At 41.8% G+C, this 25,719-nt stretch overlaps 1 protein-coding gene across 1 annotated transcript; it reads right to left on the minus strand.

The window, feature by feature from the left end:
• Positions 1-743: 743 nt before the first annotated feature.
• eif3ea (eukaryotic translation initiation factor 3, subunit E, a) lies at positions 744-25,428 on the minus strand. The gene is made up of 13 exons (XM_084557182.1): positions 25,298-25,428; positions 23,962-24,079; positions 23,603-23,720; positions 21,573-21,615; positions 20,632-20,736; positions 16,142-16,267; positions 15,641-15,765; positions 13,237-13,363; positions 12,483-12,584; positions 7,984-8,093; positions 2,619-2,721; positions 2,047-2,181; positions 744-914 (listed from the first exon to the last, which is right to left on the minus strand). The coding sequence occupies exons 1-13, from the start codon at positions 25,385-25,387 to the stop codon at positions 879-881; spliced, it is 1,338 nt and encodes a 445-aa protein (XP_084413308.1). The 5' UTR covers positions 25,388-25,428; the 3' UTR covers positions 744-878.
• Positions 25,429-25,719: the final 291 nt, after the last annotated feature.

The raw sequence follows: 25,719 nt of genomic DNA on the forward strand, positions 1-25,719 counted from the left end.
CAACCGAGCCAGTCTGTGACGCACTACGGAAAAAAATATGAGAAGGAAAGCACCCATTATCGGTCTGTCCTGCTTCTTCTCAGTCATACTCACGCTCAGGAATCTGTTTGTGTGAAGCGCACATGCAGGTGCCGCAGCACGCTTTGCACCCTCCAGACTTTTGACTTAACCCAACAAAGCAGGTGTATTTTACGTCAAATACTTGGATAGTAGTTAAATTACATGTAAGAAGCAAATTAGAGGCATATGAAGGAATGAGAGCCTGTTTGTGAGCAATAAAGGAGGAAGAGGGAGGGAGAGTCAAAGGACTGAGTTATGAGAAGGTCGAAAGCAGAGAAAAGCGGGGGTGGGGTGGGACATTAAAAAGATTGTGTCCGCCTGGCTAATGGTCCTTTATGACTCCCTCCCGTCCTCAGACGGGCAGGATGACTGGCAGAGAGTGTGACCACTGGTAACTGTACTTCACCCTCTGTTTGCCCCTTCGGCTGACGTCCCACTCAGCGAGACTGCCTGCCACGGTGAAGCGAACCACTAAAACACCATAAAACCAACAGACTAAACAGCCATTCATCATTACCGCGCACACATGAGCCGCATCACACGCAGCAGTCTTAACCGTCCCACTCGGTGACTCAATGCGCACATTAAAACTTCATCAAGTATTACCGATACAGAGAAGTCTGACCACTCAAACCTCAACCGCCGTTCGTAATGTCCAGAAATAAGGCAATCATGGGTGAAAATGGTTTTGCTGGTCACTTTTATTGAATTGGTGATGACTTGAACCAAGTGCAAAACAGTACTATGCTCCTTGAGAGACAAGTGTAGGAAAAAAGATGTAACACAATGGGCAGGAGGATCCGTCTCGCGCTGTGTTGCTAAAATCCAGATTCCTGACCAGCCCAGTTTGGTGTCTGCAAGAAAAGCATGAAGAAAACATCAAATTAGAGCATTTGCAGATCACTGGGACCAATCAAAACAAAGTTTTGTTGTTGATTGCGGGAAATGTGAAAAAGTTACATACATGTGCAAGCAGTTAAATGCTGACGTTTCCCTTGTCAGGAGAGTGTAATGTGTGTGTTCTGTTCGTGAGTGCTGGGTGCCTGTGAGAGCTGACAGCCGGCCCAGATGGCAGGCAGTAAATGTTCTCTATATGTAAGTGATTTGTAGCCTTGAGGACAGCAGGATGTAATAGTTCTCTGCGAGTTGTTTGCAGCCTCTTTTGTCTAATTACAAAAACTCCTTAATGAGGGAGACCTTTGCTTTTTTACAGGACAGGGTTATGGCAGCACTGCGCTCCTCCTGCAGATATTCCAACAATAGGGAGGAGGGTAACTGAGCACATCAAAAGATACTCAAGAGCTGCACGGTTAAAAAGTGAACATTTAACATGTCTGTTGTAACTCGGCGGCCTTGGTGGCGTCAAGTGTCGGCCGAGGGACTCGTCGGTCTGCTCTGACAGGCGACGAAGTCTTCAAGGAGAGGGGAGTCGTGTGAAGGAACGGCTCCACTTCAGAGTACTATGACACAGTGTTTAGCTGTAGTATTTGAACAGTCGACATACCACGACAACGCACAAGGTCAACACCAATAACAGGCTTAAATGGGGTGACTGGACCCTGAGCCAGACATCTGCAGTAGGTCCTAAGTGCAGGGAACTCCAGGCTTTGAGTAATGTTCATCAAAAGCCAGAGTGAGGGTCCACCTTATTTATGCTGCCGAGCTGAGTCACTGAGCTAAGGTCTCGTTTTATGGTTGTTTGAAATCTACCTTGTCATTAGGCCTTTGAAGAGCAATGGAGGGATGAAAGCATTAGCTCTGTTAAACTTGCTCTTACTGGCTTATTTCGTGTAAAGAGAGCTTTTGTTGACGGTTGTTCATCAACATTCTTCAGCCTTGTTCTTCTGAGCTCATCGTTCGAGGTGCTTTGAACTGCCCTGAGTTCGGGTTGACCTTCAGTCTGATCAGTTGAGTGGGGTTTTGCCTGCCCTACAGCGACAAGCTCAGGAGCGTGCATTTTGAATGTACAGTTTGCGCATTACTCACCTCGTTTCTGTTGCTGTGGGCCTGCTTTTTCTCAATGTTCATGGTCAACATTTGGCTGCGGAACGAGAGGCTCTTGGTCTTCTCAATCACCTGCTGGTAAGGCGATATGGCGTTGTTCCCCATGACCACATGGCCCTAGAAATATGGATGAAAATGTTCAACAAACTCAACATAATGCCAATAAGCTAATCGCATTTGGTCTTGCAGAGACACCACTCTACAAGCACCAACTACAAGTTGCATGGGTCCTATTCATTTCTACTGTACGCATATCTAGATAATTCTATGTCATTCTGGAGGACTGGGCTGTGATTTGCTGATTACAGAGAACTGTTGTGATGTGGATGCCAAAACATGTAGCTTCAACAAGAGCCTCACAAAGGGTGCGTAACGAGGCTCAGAAAACATGGTTACGAAGCCCTTAAAACATAATCAGAACTAAGCTTCTTTAAAGGTCACACAAAACAAGGCTCTAAAAGAAACCTCTCGTTCTCAAGGGTTTGTTTGAAAAATCTTGAATTATTTGTTAAGCACTGTGCGGACGGATTCAAGAAGAAGACAGAAATTCCCACCAGTTTGGAGTCTATCTTGGCATCCAGCCTGGCGTTGCGGATGAGGTTGACGATCCATCTCTCAGCCTCCTCTGGAGTCATGTTCAGCTTGTCTGCCAGCATGCTATTGAGAAAACAAAGAGGCAGGGAACTCTAAGCTGGTTTGGTCATGAATGATTATTACAAAATCTTCCCGATGGATTGATGCTCGACGTTGTAAAGACACTGAGAGTTCCCTGAGGATACGTCTGCCAGGCTGTTAGGTTCAAATTTTCGTTTGACCATCAAAGTGCTATCATCCATTTTATCATGCCATTAGGCTGAACTAAGATAAACGTTACACCTGCGACAGCATTGTCAATGGAAGCAGTAGCATTTAGCTCTGCTGAAGTACAGCATTGTAGAGCTACTACCAGTGAACATTATGTAAAAATGTCTTGGGCAGGAAGTTTCTTAATATAACTGCCCCTGAAGTTACCGCCGTTAGTACTAAAACAGTACCTCTTTCATTGCAAAAATATGTGGGCAATTTGTAGTGCTTTGTTAAATCACTGACATTACAAACCCTAGGTAAGATTAAACGTTTTCAAACAGACTTCTATTCAACTGAGGTGCTGTCCGTGCTCCACTGATTCATGCATGAAATATGTAATAGCACCAAATAACTCTTAGTTAATACTACACTACATTATGATGGATGTTTCACATTAAGGGCCAAGTGACTAGTTACCATTTCCACTTGATTGTGGACATATTGTGCTTCAGGCGCAAAGTGTAAAACACAAAGCGCACCCGAAAAACACTTCTAATGGTCCTCTACTAATGGGAGCTTGATTTACAGACTTGTAATAATAGCTCGGTTAGAAGTGCAGGGACTACCCCATGTTGTGAGCCTCTTGGCTGCTTAACCTTTAAATTTTTTATTTTTTTTTGGGAACCTCTGCTTCCAGGACACGCACTCTCCTCCACCTGGTTGCTAAAGCTCGTCATGACACACTGTCCCCGAAAATAAAAGCCAGCTTGGACACTGGGTTGCTCTTTGATACGGCAAGACGTAGATGTGTCACAGCAGAGGGAGGGGAGGCATGAGGGTGGCTGGCAATCTTTGATCCAAAGCTTTCCCCACTGCAGCTGGCTTCCCTTGTGGCTTTCAAAATAACTAGACCCCCTCAATACCCCCATCGAGACCCCCTTCCCCCAACGTTTCCTGCCCCCTTCCTCTTGTCTGACCCCCACCACCCTCCACGCCTACCACATTTCATATCAGGGCCCCAATAAATATCCTCAACCGCCTCGTGCACTGCTCAGAATTACTACGGCAACCCCACCTCCAATCTCAAAAGAAAGACACCCAGCCTTCCCACTTCTGAAAAACCAGTACCAAGTTAGCTAAGGTTACAAATTTGTCATTGTGTAGGGTCTGTGTGTGTGTTTACACCAAAAATAGAGGTTATAAGGCCTATATAAAAACAATTTACGCCACTAATTATCACTTCCTGGTCCATTAATCACATTTTGTGAGACTCCAATGAATAAGCTAGAATCCACCCAGACCACTTCTCACGCCATGGCTCTGCAAACAGATCCCCAACCACCTTTACTGATTTTAACTTTCACTCTGACGGGCTTATTCAAGACATTCTTTTGGTGGGAAGCAATTCTTTTTGGGAAATGTCTGTCTTACCTCATGGCTTAAAAAGAAAAACACACACAAAAAAAAAAAAGACTGACACATTCTAACCCATGAATGTCGGTCAAATGGTGGCAAAACCACATAAAGAAGCGTAGTGAAATGATGTCAGCGTCTGGATGGGGAATTAAAAGCATAAACAACAAATAAAGAGCATTACCTCAGCATAATGAGGAAAATAGGGTTTGGCCTCAAAGTGACAACGCACATCTTTCGACACTTTCACCACAAAGAAGTGATGGAGAAGGTGGATAGCGGCATAGAAAAACACCAGTTGGGAACAGATAAATGAGGATGCCAGCCGCCCAGAGGAGCGAAAACAATACCGGGAGGCTAATGAACCCGTCACTCACACCAACAAACCAAGTAACACTAGCTCTGCTGGACAGCTGATTACACTTCAGCTCATCAAAATGTGTGGAAAATGATGCTTGACAACAAAATTACTCCTATGGATCATTATTGCGGACCTAACAAGTTTGAAAAAGTGTTGTCTAATGACGCAAGTTGTGATGGATAACACATGTCGGCGACTGCAGAGTGACACGTGCAGGCCCAACTGTAGCTAATGTAAAGCAAATGATGCATTGGAAAGAAGCTCATACGGATGGTTTAATGAAAACTAAAAGTTTTTAGTTTGATGTCATTTCAACAAAAACGTAAAAGATCTGTGGGGACCAGTGTGTATCAGGTCTTCTTGTTCTTTATGTTTCAGGCTCTGTGGTTCAACATAAGCTACATTAACATAAACATCTGAAGTGCCTGACATTTTTGGATAGTACCACATGTATAGCACCCAATCATAGCCACTGACATTCACAAACATTCTTCTGTTATTTACCTAACAATCAAATAATCTCAGGCAAACCCGAATGAAATTTGTTATTGGTTCCAATTTTACCCCACCGATTAAGTGACTGCTGCACAGGGGTACTGTGGGTGTTTTGTTTGACAATTCACTAAAGTGGGGGCACATGTCAGTCAAGTCCAGGTCAGATATGGTGATCAAAACAAACATGATCTGGTTTCCTCGCCAGGGACTTAAACTAACCCCTAACCCCTCTCAACATGCTTTGTGCAGCATAACACAGGAACACAGAGTGCCCCAAAAGGCCCAGGGCCTTGGCCTGTACCAGTCAAAGTCCTCTAATCTAATTTATGATATAAAGTCTGGTAATGTTTTCCTCCCAGGAAGCACATTTGTATATCAGAGCAAAGTTGCTTTATCTTATTGTCTTTGAGAGATTTCTTCAACAGCTAGACCTATTTAGAACTAAGAAGTAAGGGAAGAGGGGAAGATAAAAAGAGACAGAAGGAGGGAGATGTGAGAGGGACTTAAACAACCTATACTATTGACATCCATTGGCCCTTAAGCCAAGCAGACAGCCTCCATGACTGGTTTCGTTTTACAAAACCATGATCCTGTTCCTTGGGGGAGAGGGATCACTTTCGTTTCGACCCCTTACTCACTCTGGCTCCCGAGCTTTCGACTTCAGGCTAGGGGACTCCTGTGAGTCTCAATACCAACCTCACACTTGAAGAGAGGGGTCAGGCACTGGGGTCTAACTCGGTTAGGGGAGAGAGGAGGATGGGGGATTCTCGTCCAAAGTAGCCCCCTTCTTAACATGGCTGGCCTAAAATGAATGCATTGTTAAACACTAACATATGATAGCGTTTGGGAGACTCCAAGCCATTTGGAGCAACCTCACTTTCAGCTTGGGGTAAAATTGATTTTTCGGGGAAACCGAAATGATGGTGTGGTCTTTTTAATGACTCAATTGTGAGGTGGAAAGATCTTCAGTGTTACATCCAAATACTCAAGACACTCCTTCCAACTGCTAGTGAGCTGTTGAGTACAAATACAATCCAGTGATGACAGGGGGAAAACAACTGCCCAAATGATCACGTCGCAAAATGTCAAAGGACAAGTGTGCGTCTGAGGTCAATGCAGGGTCTTGCCACTGAAACACTCAGGGAAGGACTAAGGAAATAAAGTCTGTAAATCAAACAAGGAAAACAAAGCTAAATTGGAAACACACACTTGAGACACTGAAAAGTCTAGACTAAAGGACGTGTGTGTAGGCAATTACGAGTGCAGGATGAATCACAATTTCACTGCCTACAGTACGTTTTACATAAGATTTTATTGCATAAAATAACTGAAATACGCCAACCCCTGGTCTACTTCTGTGTCCCGAGCTGTGGGCAAAAGGCGAGCTGAATATCTGTGAAACCGTCATGGCCAACAGCTGTAAAAATGTCCTCATTAAAAACAGCCATCGAATTCATATGAATCCACGCTTGGGTGCAGAAGGCTTCTGGGTGGAGGACTAACGATTCGGAATTTGGGTGTCTGTCAAAAATAGACTTGATCTGTCCATTCACATAAGACCCCCAAAAATAAACACGGAAATCCCTGAGAATGTTCCTTTGTGTTCCAGCTTCAGTTACCCCAACGCGTGGAGAGCAGAGGACACAAACAAAAGGTGAAAAGTAGAAAAATCACCGTTTGACTTCCTCTTTCAGTCTTACCACTAACCTTTGTGGTCCTTAACAAGTAAATGGATCCAATTGCAGTAAGTCTGCCAAAAAGAACCAGGACTCCTAATCAATTCCAGACAATCTGCAATTGGAGATTTCGACAGGGCCCGATCATGTTCCACAGTTCAACCTTGACTACAGACCTCCACAGCTCTACATAACAGTCAATGCAATCATTTTCAAGTCAACAGAAGTAATTCATTCCCTCTTTCCACTGAGCATCATGTGCAAGTGGACAACTTTTGAAATGCAGACCTTCCTTCAAATCTTTCGCATTCACAGTATGCCTGAGGGGTAGTATAGTGATTTCACAAAGGAGTGGAAAATTTGTACTGTAAATTAGTCAGGAGCAGGATCAAAAACTGAATAACATATGAACTTCCTAACATTAGAGATTAGATACCCATACAAAAATGGGGATTAATTGCTCGGAAGGGTGAATGCTCTGTCTTTTATCTTTGTCACTCTCTAAAATTGATGTAAAGAGTCATCCAAATCCTATAATCTTTCTTAATTGCATACAATTACTATAATCTTTAGTTTCTCCCCGCTAATGCTCACTATAATTAGCATTTACCAAATTTCTTGGTTTTGGGGATGTGTCCAAGGTCAATTTTATTTTAATGTAACTAAACTGAATTTCAAACTTGCAGCCAGTTGTGACCTAAAGAGTGTTGTGACCTTCATTTAGCCAATGAGGAGAGTTAAAACGTTTCAGTGCACTGGAGCAGCTGGGAACGTCCAAAAAAAAAAAAAAAAAATCTAAACCCTGACCTCTTCCTGAGAGAAAGCAGTCTGTGAAATGGTCTCGGACAGGTGGTCTTAAAAGTTTAGCATGCCGAGGAACCTATGGAGACCTGGAAGCAGTTAAACGTCATAATACCTAATCCCCAAGATGTGTGGGGTCAGCATGGATGTGTGTGGACAGGCCAATAAACACTTATCTGTGAGGAAGATTCCGCTAATCACTGAGCAAATGTTCTTACTTCCTGCTTTTTTTGTCTAGTTAAAAAGTCTAGTGACAGCAAATAGTGCTTCCTGGGGATGTCTGTCTGAATTTCCCTGTCCAATGTGTGTGTGTCACCATACAGCAACACCAATAAGAAGTTAACAGCTTGCAAATGCATTGTGTTTGGATTGTATAGAGCGGCGAACCTGATGCTGATGCACTGGTGAATCCTGCAGAAGGTCTCAAAGATGAAGAGTCGGGCATTCTCAATGAAGTCCTCCAGGCAAGCAACCAGGAAGAAGTCATTCACAAGGACCTAAGAGACAGAAAGCATGTTACACAAGAGTATTTTACAGAACATATTATACCAACCCTTATTTCTGTCAGTGCATGGGGCAAGCCAAAAAGTTAAACTGTTAGAATCGCACAGAAGTCCTGGATCAGACTGAACATCAGTGGAAAATCATGGGTGGGGAGTTTCAATCAGTCTACCTCTTAAGAAATTTTATTCTCTCAAACAAGGTTCCAATCTGATTTTGGTAGTGAGAGTACAAGCGAGGAACCAAAAAGTTTTAAAGCAATACCAAGCACTTCCAATCAAACACAAACTACCAGCAAATGAGACAATACATTAGGAAAAGAGCGAAGCACAGGGATGACCACACTGTCAATGATTCATCACTGGTCATCTGGATCAGTGTCAACTTTCCAATGCATGGTGTCTAAAATTTCACAGCTTCCATGACCCAACAACTACAGCACCGCTAGTCCTAAAGGGGGACGATCCGGGCGTTTTTTAAAATGATTGGATATGACTGAGCAAATAACAAAACCAAACTTTAACACTTCTTCTGTCGCGTGAAAACTACACTGCTGTCTGTACACAGGGTAACGTTTAAATACCAAGAAGTGGAACGTTTTATGTTGTTGTCGAGCATCTTAACAAAGGCAGTGTGCTTATCTGTTGCACTGAGAAAGAAAAATAAAGGGACCGGTTCCAAAATGTTTGACGCAGTGGCTCTCCTGCCTTTTCCCCTCACCACTGTGGAGTTTTGCAAGGAGCAGAAGTGAAGCCAGTCTAATATCTATCTAATACCTATCATGGTACGAAGACGTGAATCTAAGAAGGTAGAAACTGCACAACGAAGGCAGGCAGACAGCATTTTGTAAAATACACCAAATAATTAGAACGATATTTGAGTTGTTAGCTGGTTATTAATTTTGTTAAAACCGTCCAACTTAAAAGTGTTGCTTTGTGATCAGAACCATTATACTTTTAGTTTGGCAGTTAATATAAGCTACACTGTTGATTGACAAGTAATCAAATCAAGACTCAGTTGGGCCAATACTTAATATCAAAATGATCAAGATTGAAATCAGGGGGATGTAAAACTTGATTGGGACATTCCTACTAGTTACAATACGAAATACAGATGCAGACAGTGCTGCATATGGCAGATTCATCTTCTTCATCTACTGTAAATGTTCATGACCCAGCTATGGCCCCCAAATATACCACTGTGTGAAATGGTTGCATTTCTCAGTGCTTGCTGCATTCCAAATCTCCAGTGAGAGCCAGTTCACATCACAGACCTCCTTCTTCAAAAGTTCTTACTAGTTCTTTGTTTGCTTAAGCTTAGAAATTTGCCATCTGCCCAAAGTTCTGGTTGAATGAGACCCAACTACATGGTACTATCGGGGGCAACACACATATCGGCTATGACAATGCTTATCTAAACTTTGAACAGTTAAGTGCCCTAATTATTGTCATCTGGGATTCAGACCACAAAGCTTAAACAAATTTTGAAAGGGGCTTGCAGAGCCCATTTATACGCAATCTAAGGGCCTGGCTATAGGTAGGCCTATACTTTTCATTCTTTGACATGCAAGAATCTAACATCTGACAGTGATTCCAGATTTGGGTGGAGTGGGAAAGAAACAAAAAAGAACTTGTAGAGCCTGAAAAGGACAATTTAAACCAAGCTAAACTCCACATTTGAAAGCACTTGGCTCAAACTATTGTAGCGGGTACAGTAAACTGAAGACAGGAGTGCTGAAAACAATACCCATACCTTGCTATTACAGCAATCAGTAAATAGATGGGTGCCACTCTTCTCAGTGGCTCAAAATTGATGCATTGCAATTGCTCATCAAGACGAGAGCCTATCCCAATGGGGTATCCATTTACCTCAATCACTTCACGGTCTGTGATACATCTCTTTAACTCTGAAATAACCTGCTTTTCAAAGGCCTGCGTGTGAAATTCTGCAGGGGAAAAATGCATTACCGACTTCAAACAAGACCATTTCGTGAAAATGTTTGCAGACCATTACAGGTAATGCATTAAAGGTGCTGTTAAACAGTTTGGGAACCACCCATCTCGCTAGACCTGCTTGTGAATTGGACAAGGTCAATAGAGGGCTTTTGGGTCTACTGGACATGCTCTGATTCGACTGATGGGTAGGCTAGCATTGAGAGCACCTGGAATAACTTTGACCCTAACTCAACAGGAAGTTGGGTTTGAGCATCTGTTTTGCCCACAGTAGAGTCTCTGTAAACAGAACCCCACGAGGCGAGGTCAGGACCAACCCCAAGAGTTCCTTAAAAGTGCATACAAGTGTTTAACAAGGTCGTTGATTGAGGGCGTGTGTCACGTCTTGGCAGAAATAGGATACAGCTCTTATATTGTTGATAGTACATGTCATCATTTGGAGGTGGCCTCTGGAGGCCTTTGCACAGGAAAAATCTAATTTTCTCTTGGAACATGCTTTGCATTTTTTTCTGACCGTGCACAGATTGAGGGTATAACCAAGTAAAAAATAAATATGGTTTATGTTTGTTTATAACTTCTTCACTTGTTAAAGAGTGATTTGGAAAGTGGAGGACTCTTTGTATTATTTAAAAGAATAGGTTAAAATAAAATGGAAACTTCAGTATACCACTGACATGAGTTATAAACATAGACTCTGGGGAAAGAGCCATTTGATCGGGCCAGATGTTTTTCATTTCGAACGTTTATCGGCAAGAGGCGAAAGATGAAAAAGGGGCCAAATAACCCCAATTTTAGCTTTTTATTCCTCCGCAGTTCCAAATTATCAGGTCATCTGGGAAAAGCCAAATTACAGTGTGTATGCAGAGAATGAACAAGGAGATAAAGTTACATAAAATGCACATATATAGTATAATGGTCGACTAGGACACCTGCTCTCTTTTTAGATTTGATTACTGTGCGCTGAACGTGTCCAGAATCCAATTTACAGGCTACCAACGCAACAAATGATTTGCCATAAATTATTATTATTGTCTGGAACAGGTGTTTACCATTATTGTCCAAAACTGGTGTAGTTTTTGAGCTCTAAGTGGTGTAAGGGAGCAGTTTTTCTACGAGAGGGTCTGAAGTTTATTTGACTACAGTGCTGCCAATGAATCACAGTATTGCACTGAAGTTGGAGTAAAGTCACCAAAGGCAGAGAAGATAACTGCTTCCTTACCAAACAGAAAAATATCTGGTTTTATGATAAAGACAGGAGTGTAATCGTTATTATTATTGAATTATTGAATTTCTATGATACACATAATACATTGGTGAGGTACTTTAACACTTTAGGCAATTTTAACTGCCAGAGAAAAGCTTATCTAGCTAGTTTTTAATTATTTAGGCTGTTGTGTTGTTCTATAAGGTGATGTGGCTATTGTTCCTCCATTACACATTTTCACCCACTTTCAAGGTGATTCAGTCCACCTTACTACAACCAACCCAGGTTGGTTAATTTTATATGATGTTGTTTGTTGTGCTGTTTTACTTTATATCATTGTATTGTTCAAAATATTTAGTCAAAACTGGGTGAACTACATGTTACATACACATAGGTCATGGATATGGAGAGGGCTGAGCAGCTCAATAAATGTTGAACAAATAGCACTAATACATCCACACCACCAAGTGTCATCACTCTACAATTATGGTGAGCCTTCATTCAGCAAGTGCCTTTTTTTTTTTTCTACCGCAAGTTATTACTAAACAGACAGTTCTCAGACTCATGTTCTTTGAAGAAAATTAACTTTATCAGGAAGAGGGGTTCCAGAAAAAAAAAAATCACGTCACACTATTCACATTCTGTTCAGCTTTGTAGTCAACAGACAAACATGACCTTCACTATATGCTACTCCTATTCTATTTTCACATGGACTACACTTACTTTGAGCCATTTACAAACCAAAAGTGAAATAAATGCTGCAAACAGCAGAGCTATGACAAATCTCTCCCTTTAAAACGAGTGTCTGCACGCCTCTGCGGAGACTTTTGCTTATAAAGCTTTTACTGTTAACTACTAGCCTGATGGGTCAATTACAGGCCATAGTAAAATCTGACTGAAGCCTGAGTCATAACGTGTCCAAGGAAACCTCTATATCTGACAATGTGATACAAGGAACAGTTTTGTCTGCACTGGACCCACGCACAAACCCAGCGAACAGAATCTCTGTGTGAACATGGCAAAGGTCAGACAGAGATCACATGATTACTAACCATGTTTACTACGAGGTTCTATGTGAAAGTTCGGGAGTCTGACCCTCAGTACGGGGGTCTTCAGAACTCTCTGTATTTTCACGGAGACGCACAGTAAACTAAGACCAACAGATTCTCGTAGTTTGGGAGGAAAAGGCCGAAATGAACGCTGATGAGATTACTGTAGAGGTTACTCACCGACTCACACTCCCTGAGTTTCTTCTGAGCACTGTCAAAGTCAAAGTTCACGTAGAGGCACTCCACAAACTCTGTGATTGGATCTTTGTAGGTGTAAGACTCCTGAAGAAACAAAATCAATTATTAATTCCAAATACTTCTTTCTTAAAAATAAGTACTGGCATATCAATCTTAAGATGCGGATAAAGCAGACATATATTGAGATATCCGGTAAATATAGCAAAACTGAATGAGATTCATGGTTTGACACAATAACTGAAGAATGTTATTTCAAACCTAACATCTGTGAGTGAATTGTCACACAAAACATAAAGTAAAACACAAAAACTATTGACAGTGCTGACAATAATGTACTCCAAATCACCTCTTGATGGGCACAAAAGTTTAATATAACCGATATAACTCAGAGAATGGGTTCAACCTGCTGTGAGGCACTGACCACATCTTTTAATGATTACCACCAAAATGGACCCCTAGATCTAGGAAGTAGCTACCGTCATTTGTGGACAGTAAGTCAATTGACTTCCATTCATCAGAAATAATGGATTCAAGGCTTTGCCCAGCTGGATCCAAACTTTAATAAAGACCCCCTGTGATTAAAGGAAGTGTTGGCAAGCCTATTAAGTTACATGGTCAGTTACTCATCCTTCAAAGCCAGTATAGTCAATGAGCAATGACCTAATAACCGTGTGCACTTCGTAAACACCCGTGGCTGAAGCGATTTTTTTTATTTATTTATTTATTTATTTTTTACCTGCTGTATGACCTTCACCAGATCCTTCAGAACCTGCCGGCGCTTACGGACATCCTTGTTTGTGATGACCGCTGTAGTCAGGTAACGCAAGATGTGGGGGCACATAGTCTGGATAGCATTGAGGTATCTAGAATGAAGGAGGATAAAAGTAATCACTTATGAGACCAATGTTAGCAAGGACATGCTCTTTACAAGGACACACAATATAACATTTTAGCTGCTTATCGGCCTCCTGGCATTTCCGAACAGAGAAATAGCCTTTGCAGCTAAACAGATAAATGTCCTAAGAGGACCTTCCTTGCTGCTCATAGGATCCCAGCTTTAAGCCGTCTCTTTCATTAGTGTCCTAGGAAAGGGGGAAGGAAAAGGAAACCCTGGCAAGAAGATATAGATCAGTGAGCACGGACCTGCCCAGTAGCTGAAACAGAATCCATGAGAGACTGATGCTTCAACCACAGGTCAACTTGCCAAGGGCTGAACACAAGAGACGCAACGCTGTTACAGGCCAATTCTAATCCCACGCCAGCTCTGGACCCTGTGTTCTCTCTGTTCGGTCCGTACATAAACACCACTTTACTTGTCGTCATGGTGATCAGTTAACACTACCTGGATCAACAAAAAAAAAAAAAACTCCTTACTGGCTTCTAAATATCCATCTTTAAACTTCACTCGCCACCCAAATCCTCTCTCTGACCAAATTAAATCTGAAAAGAGGAAGTAGTGGAGTGGGCCCCTTCTGGTCTCCCATAGCAACGGGCAGGAGAAACACATGGCGTTCAGAGAAACAGTGCTGACAACAGTTTAATTAGCCAGAATCAATTAAAGGGACAGGGAACCTGTGGCAGTTGTGATGTCGAGACTAAAAACGGCAGTGGGCTACTTGGCAAAGCCCTCGTCTGCCTGGTTTTAGGAGAGCTCCCTCCCTCCCTTTGTAGTTGCTTGACTCCCGTGGAAGACCGCAATGCTCCACGCTGTGTTCCTGATTAACTTACACCTACTCACTCTCCTGGGGGCTCCAATAACAAGCAATCTTGCATGAATCACTGTACCATATCTTTCTTGGGGCATTCACCCTACCCCACTTAGGGTACTTTTTATTTATTTTATTTTTTTGCAGTTCTGGGACAACAAGCGGCCTTGCACTGGTTTTCTGAAGATGCTACTGAGGCATAGAGCCAAGAAATCAAGTGTGAGTTCAGATTTCCTCAGTTCAAAGGGGGGCTGTGGGAGAACACAGAGGATGGATAGGGAAACAAGGTCCAATTTCACAGTACGCCTGGAGAAGAATATCGTGCCCAACAAGTGAACAAGTGATTTTGGCAATCAAGCCACTCAGAATGTACCACTGCAGAAGTGTACACCCGGTTTGCACCTGTGTTGAGGTTCCTCTTTCAATATTATTCCCCCTAAGGTCTGTCTCTCAGTCTCTCAGTAGTACACAAACAAAGCTGTGGATCAACATCTGCTGACTGCAGGGGTAAAGAAGGTCAAATGTGGAGCTGAAGGCCAGCCACTGGTCACCGACTTCAGCCAAAGGAAGTGCTGGTCAAGAGATGGGAAACAAGAGCCAAGCCAAGCCTCAGTGGGGAAAACATGAGGTTTATACACTGTGAAACTGCAAAGCACACAAAACTACCTCAGTTTGTCCAAACAGATGGTTGGGTGAGCTTTTCATGAGTAATTATTGGGCAGGCCTCCTTAATCATCCACAATAAAATTAAAAACTGAGTAAAATTCAGGGAACCAGACATTTGAGTGCGCTGTGTTGTGGTCGCCTGTCATACTGTCTGTGGAGGCCAATCATCTGTACAATTATACAAGCCTGCAATCAGAACACGGGGAGGGAGCTACGACATCAAAATAGGTGGTGTGCAAATTTTAACGCAGTGTGTAAAGTTTCCGATCTGCGATACACATGGCCTGGTTCTCCACTTGGAGAGTAAACAGACCACACGAAAACACACACTTCTGAAACCACTTTGAAAATACCAGCAGGGTTCACGAAGAAGCCCACTGCCCAAAAATGTGTTCGTAAAGCAAATAGCTTTCTCTAAATCAAGATCACGCTATAAAATGACTGAATTATTTTAATACAGCAGTTTATAAATCCAAACCACACCCGTAAAACATCAGAAACATAAATACAAAAGGTCACAACATAACTGTAAAAACTGTCAGTAACAGCCACTCTCAAAATGCACAAATAAGTGCGGCCACATTATCTCAGAAGCGTAACAAGGCAGCTTTTGGTGAACTGTTGTGTTGCCATTGTTTTGCGGAAAGGTATCTGATCTTTACAACTACTTCCTTGTACTCTATCGACAGTTTTCAGTTTTCCTGTGTGTAAAGGAACAAGTGAAAATACTGAAGAAAAAAAATAACAAGTAATATAAATGTTACTTACTGTGGCTGATACAGAAAGAGCTCGATAATATTGTCTCTTCCCTTGGGGTGGTTGAAGAACACAAAGAGAGACCAGTGAATGAGCCAAGTCCTTTGCTGGAGAGACTGGAGCGGGGAGCTGACAGACTGGACAAGAACCCAGATAAAAATCCAGTTGAGCAGGAGTAAAGACGGGAAGGCAGGTGCAAAAGAGGCGCAGAAAACACAGACAAAAAAAATAAAAATTAATTTTATCACAAATACATTTCACCAGTTACATAAAAGCCGTGTTATTCTTCGATAAGTTGCAAGAGAAAAGAAGTCGTGTGCTTGCTTTCTAAATAGCACTGGCATACCTACAACGACTTCATACTCTAATCCAAGTTCTTAAGTAGTCAGATGAGTGCGTGTGGTCAGAAATAAAATGCCACAGCAGAGCTGTACTGCAAGTGAAATGTCAATATGGGAGTCTATGTAAGGGAATCTAAATGCGGTATCAAATTCTGAGAAGTGGGGCATTTACGTTGTTATCGATAGTCTCTCTCAGGCGGGTGAGGTCCTCCATGGCTGCCTCCCAGTTCTGCATCAGGATCTCAGAGGCCAGTTTACCCCACAGCGAGTTCAGGGCATTCCTGTCCGTAGACGGGACCTTGAGAACAGATGATATGGTTGCACTTGTTAAAATCTGATGAATCACCTCCACATATGAAGCAAGTGTTTTTCCACTTTAAATTGCAGACCAAATAGAATTAAGAGTCTTCTCATATTGGCTGGCGGACTATTGAGCAACATCTGCTTCCATACATCAACCAAATCACTTTTGAACTGGCAACGGTAGCAGTAGGATAGTGCTCCTTGGATAAATAGATTAAATCATGTCATGCTATGCGAATGAAGCTTTACAGACAGGTTAGATGGATCATTAAATACACCTTGGGGTTTGTTAAAACCACATTTGCTGCCAAGTATCATCTCATTGCATAAATGCATATTTGGAGCACATGTCCCCATTGTTTTCTGAATAATTAAAGGAGTTGGATGCAGTGGAGTATACCCATTCATCCAGTCATCCTTCAGACATGAGAACAATAATTGCACCAATTTCCATCCAACTCCGTTATCACAGAGTAATTAGGCTGAAATACGAACCGACGCTAACAAGACACATCTTTGTGAGGATAATTACTCTGAAACATGTTGCAGGCTACTGTTTCTGATTTCCAAAACAGGCTAAAACAAACAAAACACCCAGGTAATGAAACACAGGTTGGGAATGCCTCTGAACCTCAGCAGCACAATCACTCGGTAGTGGACATCGGACTACACCCTAGGGCTCATGGGAAACTCTGCGCCACGGCGGTTCATGATAACACCAAACACCAGACGCAGTGACATGAGTCAAGCAGGAAGTCAGGGTGGGTGTCTGCTGAGCGTCCAGAGAAATCTAGATGCTAACCGCACACCCCCGTATGCTGCTGGACAGCCACTTAAATAGACTGTGAGACACGACAGATGTACAACTAGAGGAAACGTGAAAAAAGAAAAAAGCAGGTTTCCGCTGGAACCCTATAAATTGGTAACCAGGCTGATAACATTTCAACAAGTTGCTATTACACGAGACAAAGGGCAGGCAAGGGGAAAATATTTGGAAAATCTCTTTTGGTATTCCCCCGAAGGAGAACACAATAAGATGGTGTGTCCATCTGTCCACTCACAGAAGCAGTCTTTGATCACAGAGCACAACTCAGGTGTACAATGAATTTTTTTTAAGAACAGAAGTCACAAGAAAGATCAGTATTGTAACTCTTGAGAGGAGAAACTGCCTACTCTGCCGGTAGAAAGGTCAGCGCCTCGTCTGTTGAAGTGTTTTGTTTTGTTTGCTATTTTTTTCCTCTCTTGGAAGTCCCTGCCTGCTACGTTTGGCTGACCTCCAGGTCATTATGGCAGCTTTCTACACACACACAGTCTGGCTTTCACTAGTGGCCACGCTAGAAAAGTTTCAATACCTGGGTTTTTCCAGCAGTTACCTTAAGTTTCCATTGGTTTGTGAAATGGGCACATTTTCGCTGACTGACCAGCAACAATAAATTTACTGTGCTGGGGATCCGTCGGGATACTCAATCTTTATTCTTAACATTCAATCCCTGCATTAAGTGATGATATGAATAAGTTGCTCTTTTCGGGCTAGGCCACACTGTAACAAGACCTGAGGCATGGATTTTGCAAGGCTGGCTTCCTTCGTTTAATTGACTGGGTTTCCCACGTTAAATGACTTTATGGAGCCTCACCTCTCCCATACGGGGGAGGGAGAGACAGACAAGGGGCCTGTGAGGATGGGAGGTCCAGAAAAACACTGAAAAGAGAGGAGGGGGGAGAGCAGTACACAGACTCCCACTAATGAAATCCATTTCTACCTTTCCCCCCTTCTAAAAAGCCTCTTGCATTGTCAGGAGTAAGCAACAGATATCTAGTTACAGCGCCTGATCTGGCAAGAACTTAAAATGAGGGATCTGACCATTTGAGGAGTTAAAACAAGAAAAAAAAATAATTCTATGCTGGACTTCGAACAACAATTAGAGCAATTTTAGTGTGTTCAGACGGAGTTGCAAAGCCATAAATAACTGCTGTTGGAACAGTGGGATCCATCCCAAGCTTTTGAGGAGTTTGCTATGATGCTTTTTTGGGAGAGAGTGGACATGGAAAGATTGGAAGAATCATCTTTCCTTAGACGCATCTCTTCCTTTTACAAATGTGAGCACATCAGTCAAGTGCCCATCAAATGAACGACCCAACTGCTTGAGGTTAAGAGGGTTGGTGGTAGGGTTCATCGTCGCTCAGAGTCACTGCCAAGTTTTTCAGGAGGGGACACTTTGGCAAAGTGCACAACTAGCTAGAGTCACCGACATCCGAAAGACAACAAGCGACGCAATGCGGTATCACATGCCCATTAGAATAGAAATAAAAGATAGCCTTGATGTTTTTCATTCCAACAATCAGACAAAATGTTGATTTTATTCCAGCCCATTCTTTCAGGGCGGGCTTTGGCACGAGTCCTTGCTTAACCACAAAGCTACAGGGTGAACCAAACACAAACAAAGGCTAGAGGACAAGTGAGTGACACTTGGAAACCACGGACTATGCAGGCTGATTCCTTTGGTCATTTTGAGACATTACTTGAGCTGAACTTACAAACACTTGATGCAAGATAACGCAGTAAAGAGTAAAAACGGAGCTACATTCGTGCTGGAAATTTGGATTTATTCCAAATGGAGCAATAACATAAGTCAACAGGGGATTAGCTTAAAGATGCACTAGATGTGACCCTGAAGCCAGCATCAGAATAGGCAGCAACTGAAAGCAACACCAGTCACCTTGGATACAAGTCCCATAGTCATGGAGCAGGTCACGTCATTCATTCCACTCTTAATAAAGAAGTCTAAGATTAGTTCTTGTGTCCAGGCGATCTTCTCTTAACTTCCAGTTTCCATTGGTAGGTACGTTTGTATTTATTTATTTATTTTTTATTATTATTATTATGTAAAGGGACAAAAGTGCAATAGTTACCACACAACCCACATTTCATGACTTAGTGCTGGTGTTGTTTATGCTTGTGTGATTCCTATTGCACTGGTATCTACAGTAACTTGCTATTGAATGTTAAGTCTTCAGTTTTCAAGCTTGTCTAACACAAAATCATCATTATTTTGGTATTTTAGTATCACTACTGATTTTGCAGGGTCCCGATTCTATTTATTTAGCGATATTTCAAAATGTGCTGCCACACAACAGCTTTCCAGGTGCTCTCAGGGTTGTAGTGTCTGTCACGTTTTGTATCTCCCTCACACGTGACTACGTGGACTAGTCATGCCAAACGCACCAAGAGGATGCGAGAAATAGCATTCTATTTATTTATTTTTAAATCGGTAAGAGGATATTATGAGTCCATATTGGATCTTTAAATGAAGATCGATTTGAATTGGGTTAGGGTTAAATCTGTAATCTGAAATCTGAAACAGACACGCGATTGGTTGACGCCTGGTCAGCTTTGATTTGTTGCACGTCATGCCATCAACAAGGGTCGGGTGTCAGTTTGTGGCTTCATATAACCACTGAAAGTGTTTCTAATTCTTTAATGTGTTTTATTTGTTCTCATGTCTGTGTACAGCACTTTGGCCAACTGTGTTGTTTTTAAAGGGTTTTATAAATGTAGTTGAGTATTTTCACCGATATTCTTAACACACCATGAGAGAAAAGGGACAGCGGCCACAAATATGAGAATCTAGGCGACACATCTTTTTCTTTATAGATAATATAGGGGGAGTGAATGCAAGCATCATTAAAAAGATTATGCCGGTTTTTGCTATTTTAAAACATTTGTATTTGTCCTCACAATCAGTTAAATTGCAAGGAAGATCAGTCTGATAAAGACAGCTATTAATAATATACATTTTATTCTGACTGTCCATCACAAGCATAAACCCTTTTAGAAGCACCTTACAAACATGTAATTCTCTTGATGCTAACTAAGAGATGCCTTGCATAACTAAACACACAGGCTCAGAAGTCGTGACTAGGGACTCTCTGGCCACAGCACTCAAATCAATAAGCTGTCTACTGAGGCCCAGCCCGTGAGAAGACTACAGACAGATTATGCAGTCCGCCACTGATCACTTGGCCCAGTAAAAGATCCTACTCAAGTCCTAGAGCAGCCGCCTCCTCCTAATACAGAAGACGTGCAGGGAATTGAATAGGCAATGACGTAAGCTTTTCACATTCAATTAATTCTAAGTGTTCTTTTCCTCTCCTATGAGAGCACTGGCCTTTTGAGGAATTAAAAACAATCTGGCAAACGAAATGTTATGTTCAATTCTAATACGTCAGAATGTGCCTTTATTTAGAACATACGGGAGGTTGGTAAAATACAACAGACAGTCTGTTAAGTAAGATGAGGTCAACAGTTATCAGCAAAAGTGGGACTGTGTTGAATGTGTGTGACAAGAGTTGAAGGCTTACCAAGACACGGAAGAAGTAGAGGTATTCTGCGGCTCCGGAATAGTTTCCACACTCGTACTGGAACTTGGCGTATCTGTACAGCGTATCTAAGTACTCCTGACGAAACTTGAAGAGAAACACAATACAAGAGTATCAATATCGCAAACTGAGAAAATAGGAATCATTGTCAGACCCAGTCAACAATACTGAAGGGATATTTTCAGTTCAAACATCACGCTTGTGCTGTAATTTGATGCAGCTGTGGCGATAAATATTTTTTGATAACCTCAAATGGATTGCAAATCGGATTTTAATTTCATGTTTATTTGCAGCAGTAAAGCAATTTCCCTTACGTGGTGGCACTGCTAAACCATATCAGTTGTATTTTGCCAAGAAGTGGTCATATGAACTGAATTAGAAATGCATAGGTAGATATAGGGCTATCGTTTCAGGCCTACTTGAAGTCCATCATCTCAAAGAAGCACGCACTGACGTCAGGCCATTCACTAAGATTCAGTACAACCGTGACAGGCAGCGGGTGCCTTGGGCCGCCCAAGCCATTCACACAGCAGGATGAGGGGCCTGAGCCTGGGTTGTCTGGAGGCGCACTGAGGACAGCATGCAGGTCAGCGGGATACCGGAGTGGGAGGGGACCCATAGAGGGGAGGGTAAGAAGCCAAACATCACGGTAAATATAGAAGCTCCGGCATTCTTGCGGCTCTATCCACGAGTCCCGAGCTACTCCGTTTATTCTTAACAATTCACCACAGAATGTAAATGTCCACAGAATTTGTGCAAGCCATACAAACCCCGAAAATGAGTTAAGGGTTTTGGGAAGTAATTCTGCATTTCCTTGCTCAGCCAGTCCCTCCCACTTTGCCCCTAAAACAACCATGGGTTCACACAAGAGCCATGGGAAATGCAGTGAAGAAGTGAGATGTCAGCAAATCAGGCCAACTTACGTTGTGCTTTTCTGCCAGATAGTCAAAGAGCATTCGTCCATCTCTGAAAAAAAGAAAAGACAGTTCCTGCAGTTAGAGACCATTTAAATTGAGTCGCCGTTTGGCTGACATCCTGGTGTTTAGAGCCTCATTCAGGTATATTTTTCCACTTCTGGTCTAAATCAAGGGCCATGCATAAACGAAGATCATTTCACTTTTAAAACAGTGTGATGGGCTGTTTATTACATTTGGTTTGGCTGCTACAAATCTATGCAAGCCATGTCTAACAAATTATGTCTGGTGAATAAAGTGAATACTTATTTCTCAGCACAGCCACTGCGTCTCTATGGGTTTGTCAAAATAAAGGAATGCACTGGCTCTTCTAAACGGTTTTATCCCAAATGCATTTTACAACTTTGCCTGTGACCTAAAATCTATTTATGTGGACACCACATTGAAACTATGTGTGTTTCTAGGGTAAGTTCACTTTTATAATGGGAATGGATGAGTGTGGAACATTTGTGATGTGGGCTAAATGAAATTTTGTTTAGGCTGAGGCGGGATTCTTCCCTCCAAGACAGGTTGTCTGTGCTTGGAGGCTTGAGATGGATGGTTTCCATAAGCTCCAGGGCGACTTTCTTGCAGTATGGAATGTTAGCCTGCTGCGCATTGCACGAACACGGATCTAAAAACTTAACAGTACCACCAGCTAGTGCACATGTGTCTCTCTACAAAGACTACAGCCAGAACTAAATATGTCAAAGAGCCATCTGCGAGATGAGGACATCACAATGGTGTATAGGAAAATATTGGCACATAATAACCATGTAAACACTTGATTTGATCGTTTCTCTTTGGTTTGAATAGATATAGTTATGCGCATACTCGTTCCACATGGCGATCAGTTTCTCCCATAGAAATAAAAATGAAGATAGTAAAAAATAAGTTGTTAAAACAAAAAGCTCCAAAACGAAACTTGAAACAATGCAGAGTAGTGCTGTTGAAATTGTGAATCTATATTGGTGTATGTTCTTCCGTTAAGTGAATTCAGTATTGTCAGTGAAGTTGGGAAAAAAATATTTCTTCTGTTATATTTCCCGCAGATCTGATGCACTGCAGTGGAATCTCTCGGGTTGACAATATACTATCCAAGTAAACGTAGTTGAGGTTGATAAAGGTTAGAGGCCTATTGGCTAGCATTTTAATATAAAAAAAAAAAAAGAAAAAAAAAGACGAGGTTTTATTTTGTAGATGTGTCTGAATCTATGTGACACCAATGGAAAAAGCACCCGGATTCAAATTTCAAGCCCGTTCTCATGCCTAGTATTGGATCAACCTGTGATCCAGAATTGTTAAAAACAGAAATTTCATTAAGCATATGCTGATTAAAACCATAATGGTTGAATAAGACTTTTGCATGTTCTTTGGCTTGACAGACAATTGTTCATTGACACCAGATGCGTTTCCTATTGTTTTAAAATATTGTATGAGATTTTTTTTGTCACTGTAATTGAAGACAGACACATTATTCCTCCTTCCATCCAAAAGATTTCCTCCTTATTACACACAGACAGCAAACTAAAAAAAATAACACAGGCGAGAGCTTTGTCAATTTTGCCATCATCAGGCTTCAAATCCCACATAACGGTTCCAGCGAATTTATGGCTTACTGAAGCAAAATGGGTGCAGCACAAGCACAAACTGAGAGGAGACAAATGATAATGCTTTTGATGAACTGTACGTAGTCTCATCAAGAAACAAAGAAAAGGATTAAGGCGGACGATGACCAAAGTTTTAATAACGTTCACCACGACATTATGCATCTGGCTTTTTTTCCTTCTTTTGTCTTTGCTGACCTCGCTGAGGAAATAAATTTTAAATAAATTTTAATTTAAAATGCAGTTCCATGAAATCCTTTTGCAATACTGCTGTGCGTCAACTATTTCAAGTAACAGGTTTTACAAATCCAGCCTTGTCTTGTGTCAAACAGCTAACAAGAAATACATTAGCGTTGATTTAAAAAAACTAAAAACAAAAATGACAGGCTTTACCTGGTGGACTGCATCTGCCTCGTTGTCTCAGGGTCCTCAAAGATTTTCACGATGGGTTCCGTCTCTGACTGCAGCTGCTTTAGCTGGGCCACAACCTCCGTCCTCTTCTCCCTCAGCGCTGACACAGGGGCAGGATAAAGAAAGCCATTAGCTACAGCAACACTATCAACCAGCATGTACACGGTCTGTATAAGTCAGAACTGAAAACGCTGTAAAACAACGTTTACTGCTAAATCAATCCAACGAATGGAGTGGATGGTGTAGTGCAGCAGCCCTTTATGATGTCTACCAAGCAATATTAATATGTTCCTTGGCTTTGTGTGCATTTGTGTGTGCGTGAGCGTATCCACCACACTTACTATGGGGAATTTCCTTATCCAAATAAAGGCTTCTGTACACGTCCATGGCGAAGTCCACCATGTTCGTGTCACTGAGGAGGTCCAGTTTTCCATGAAGCAGCTCCTGCTCATTGTAGATCTAAAAACAGTAAATAATACAGAACAGAGCTGAGTAGATGTTTTGTACATTACTATCCAACTGGGAGGTCCAGACCATGTTACAAAGACTTATAAACGATGTTTCTAATTTAATAATTATAACAAGGCAAAGCAAAATTAGCCAATGTTTTCCATAACTTCCGGCAATGTCTTAATAGTCCCCACGACCCCTCGTGGTTAGGTGAACTGCCTCAGCCTTCAAAAGCTAACAATTATTTAGTATGTCTAACAAACCACATTTGTACTGGATGACCCATAAGGTTGGCATGTTGGCTGTTATTATAATAACCTTCAGCTTAACTTACTACAACCTATTTGCTATTACAGCGTGTTTGTAACAGCAATTGTGTTGATATAAAGGTATCAGTCAGCGTAAGGGAACCAGATGTTAGCTTCCTTAACCTCGAGGTTAGCATATACACTAAATGAACATGGCGGGAGTCAGTTGGCCTCAATAGTCGTGTTAACTGATTAAACTTGTTAAATAAATATTTTCCAGCTTCTAATCCAAGCCTCCAACCCGTATCCACTCTACTCTCATGTTTTATTATCACAAATTAAACACTTGATTAGCTTTCAAGAGTTAGCATTGTCCCGGCGAGCGCTTTTATGAATGTTTCATTGCCCAGCGTATCCCGGTTGGGAGGTTACAACGCTGACCTACAGAATGATATTCTGTGCGGAAGCACCGCCCAACAACTGCATACAACGGGCTGTTCTGAGTTTACAAAACGTGCACTCCCACTATCATGTGAACGAACAGCGCGAACCCAGCTTAACCGGCGTAAAGCTACTCGCATTGAAAAAAACACAACTTCCGATACAATCTTTTCAAAATATGAACTCAATTAAAATCTGTCACAATATGGTGGCTAATATGTTATCTAGTAAGATTTCCTAAATGCTTAACTTCACGGCTGATGAATCGCTAATATTTATTCCGCAGTTTTCTATTTAGTTCTCCTCGACTGTGTTTAATTTTAATTGTGCATTGTGTTTCTCGACCTTTATTTTGAATGCACGCTGCCACCCTTCCGACTTTTTTTCCGGTTGAAGTGACGCACCTTTACACAAAGGAAGAAAATGTGGCCAACTCCTAAGCGTGGATGGTCTTAACAACAGCTCAAAACACGTATATTGTTCGTTCAAAACAGCAAAAGCATGTACCGATGTGTTTCCGCGTTAATGTTTGTCGTACCTCTTTTACAGACAGGAACTCCAGCAGTGGAAAAACGAGATGACGGTCTAAAAAGTGGGCAATTTTGGTGGTGAGGTCGTACTCCGCCATCTTTGCTCCGGGGGAAAGGAAGTGGATGTGTGATGCGGCTGCGTAAAGGGGGACTGACCAATCAGCGACCGCCTCAGCATCCTCAATACGTTTTTTATTTTATTTATTTATTTTATTGTGAATATTGTACTACAGTGGTATTTTGAAAATCGTACTGTATGCTAATGACGTATATAATAAGAAATAATTCTTATAGACTATTTTTAAGAGAAACTTTGTATTTTTATTTCTGCCCTGGGATTAATGAGTCTGCACTACCGATTCAGTGTATACTAATAAAAGAGACTGAAAGTCTGCTCTGTCACAGAAAGAAATAAAATAAAAAAAAATGT

This window comes from Chelon labrosus, assembly GCF_963514085.1.
Source record: "Chelon labrosus genome assembly, chromosome: 12".
NCBI lineage: Eukaryota > Metazoa > Chordata > Actinopteri > Mugiliformes > Mugilidae > Chelon > Chelon labrosus.

Excerpts from the sequence above, each read along its gene's own strand:
- eif3ea (XM_084557182.1), bottom strand. The coding sequence starts at position 25,387 with ATGGCGGAGTACGACCTCACCACCAAAATTGCCCACTTTTTAGACCGT. Across the intron at positions 15,766-16,141 it reads GAGAGACTATCGATAACAAC|TCTGTCAGCTCCCCGCTCCA; the intron begins GTAAATGCCCCA and ends GTTCTTGTCCAG. Across the intron at positions 2,182-2,618 it reads CCAAGATAGACTCCAAACTG|GGCCATGTGGTCATGGGGAA; the intron begins GTGGGAATTTCT and ends CCATATTTCTAG.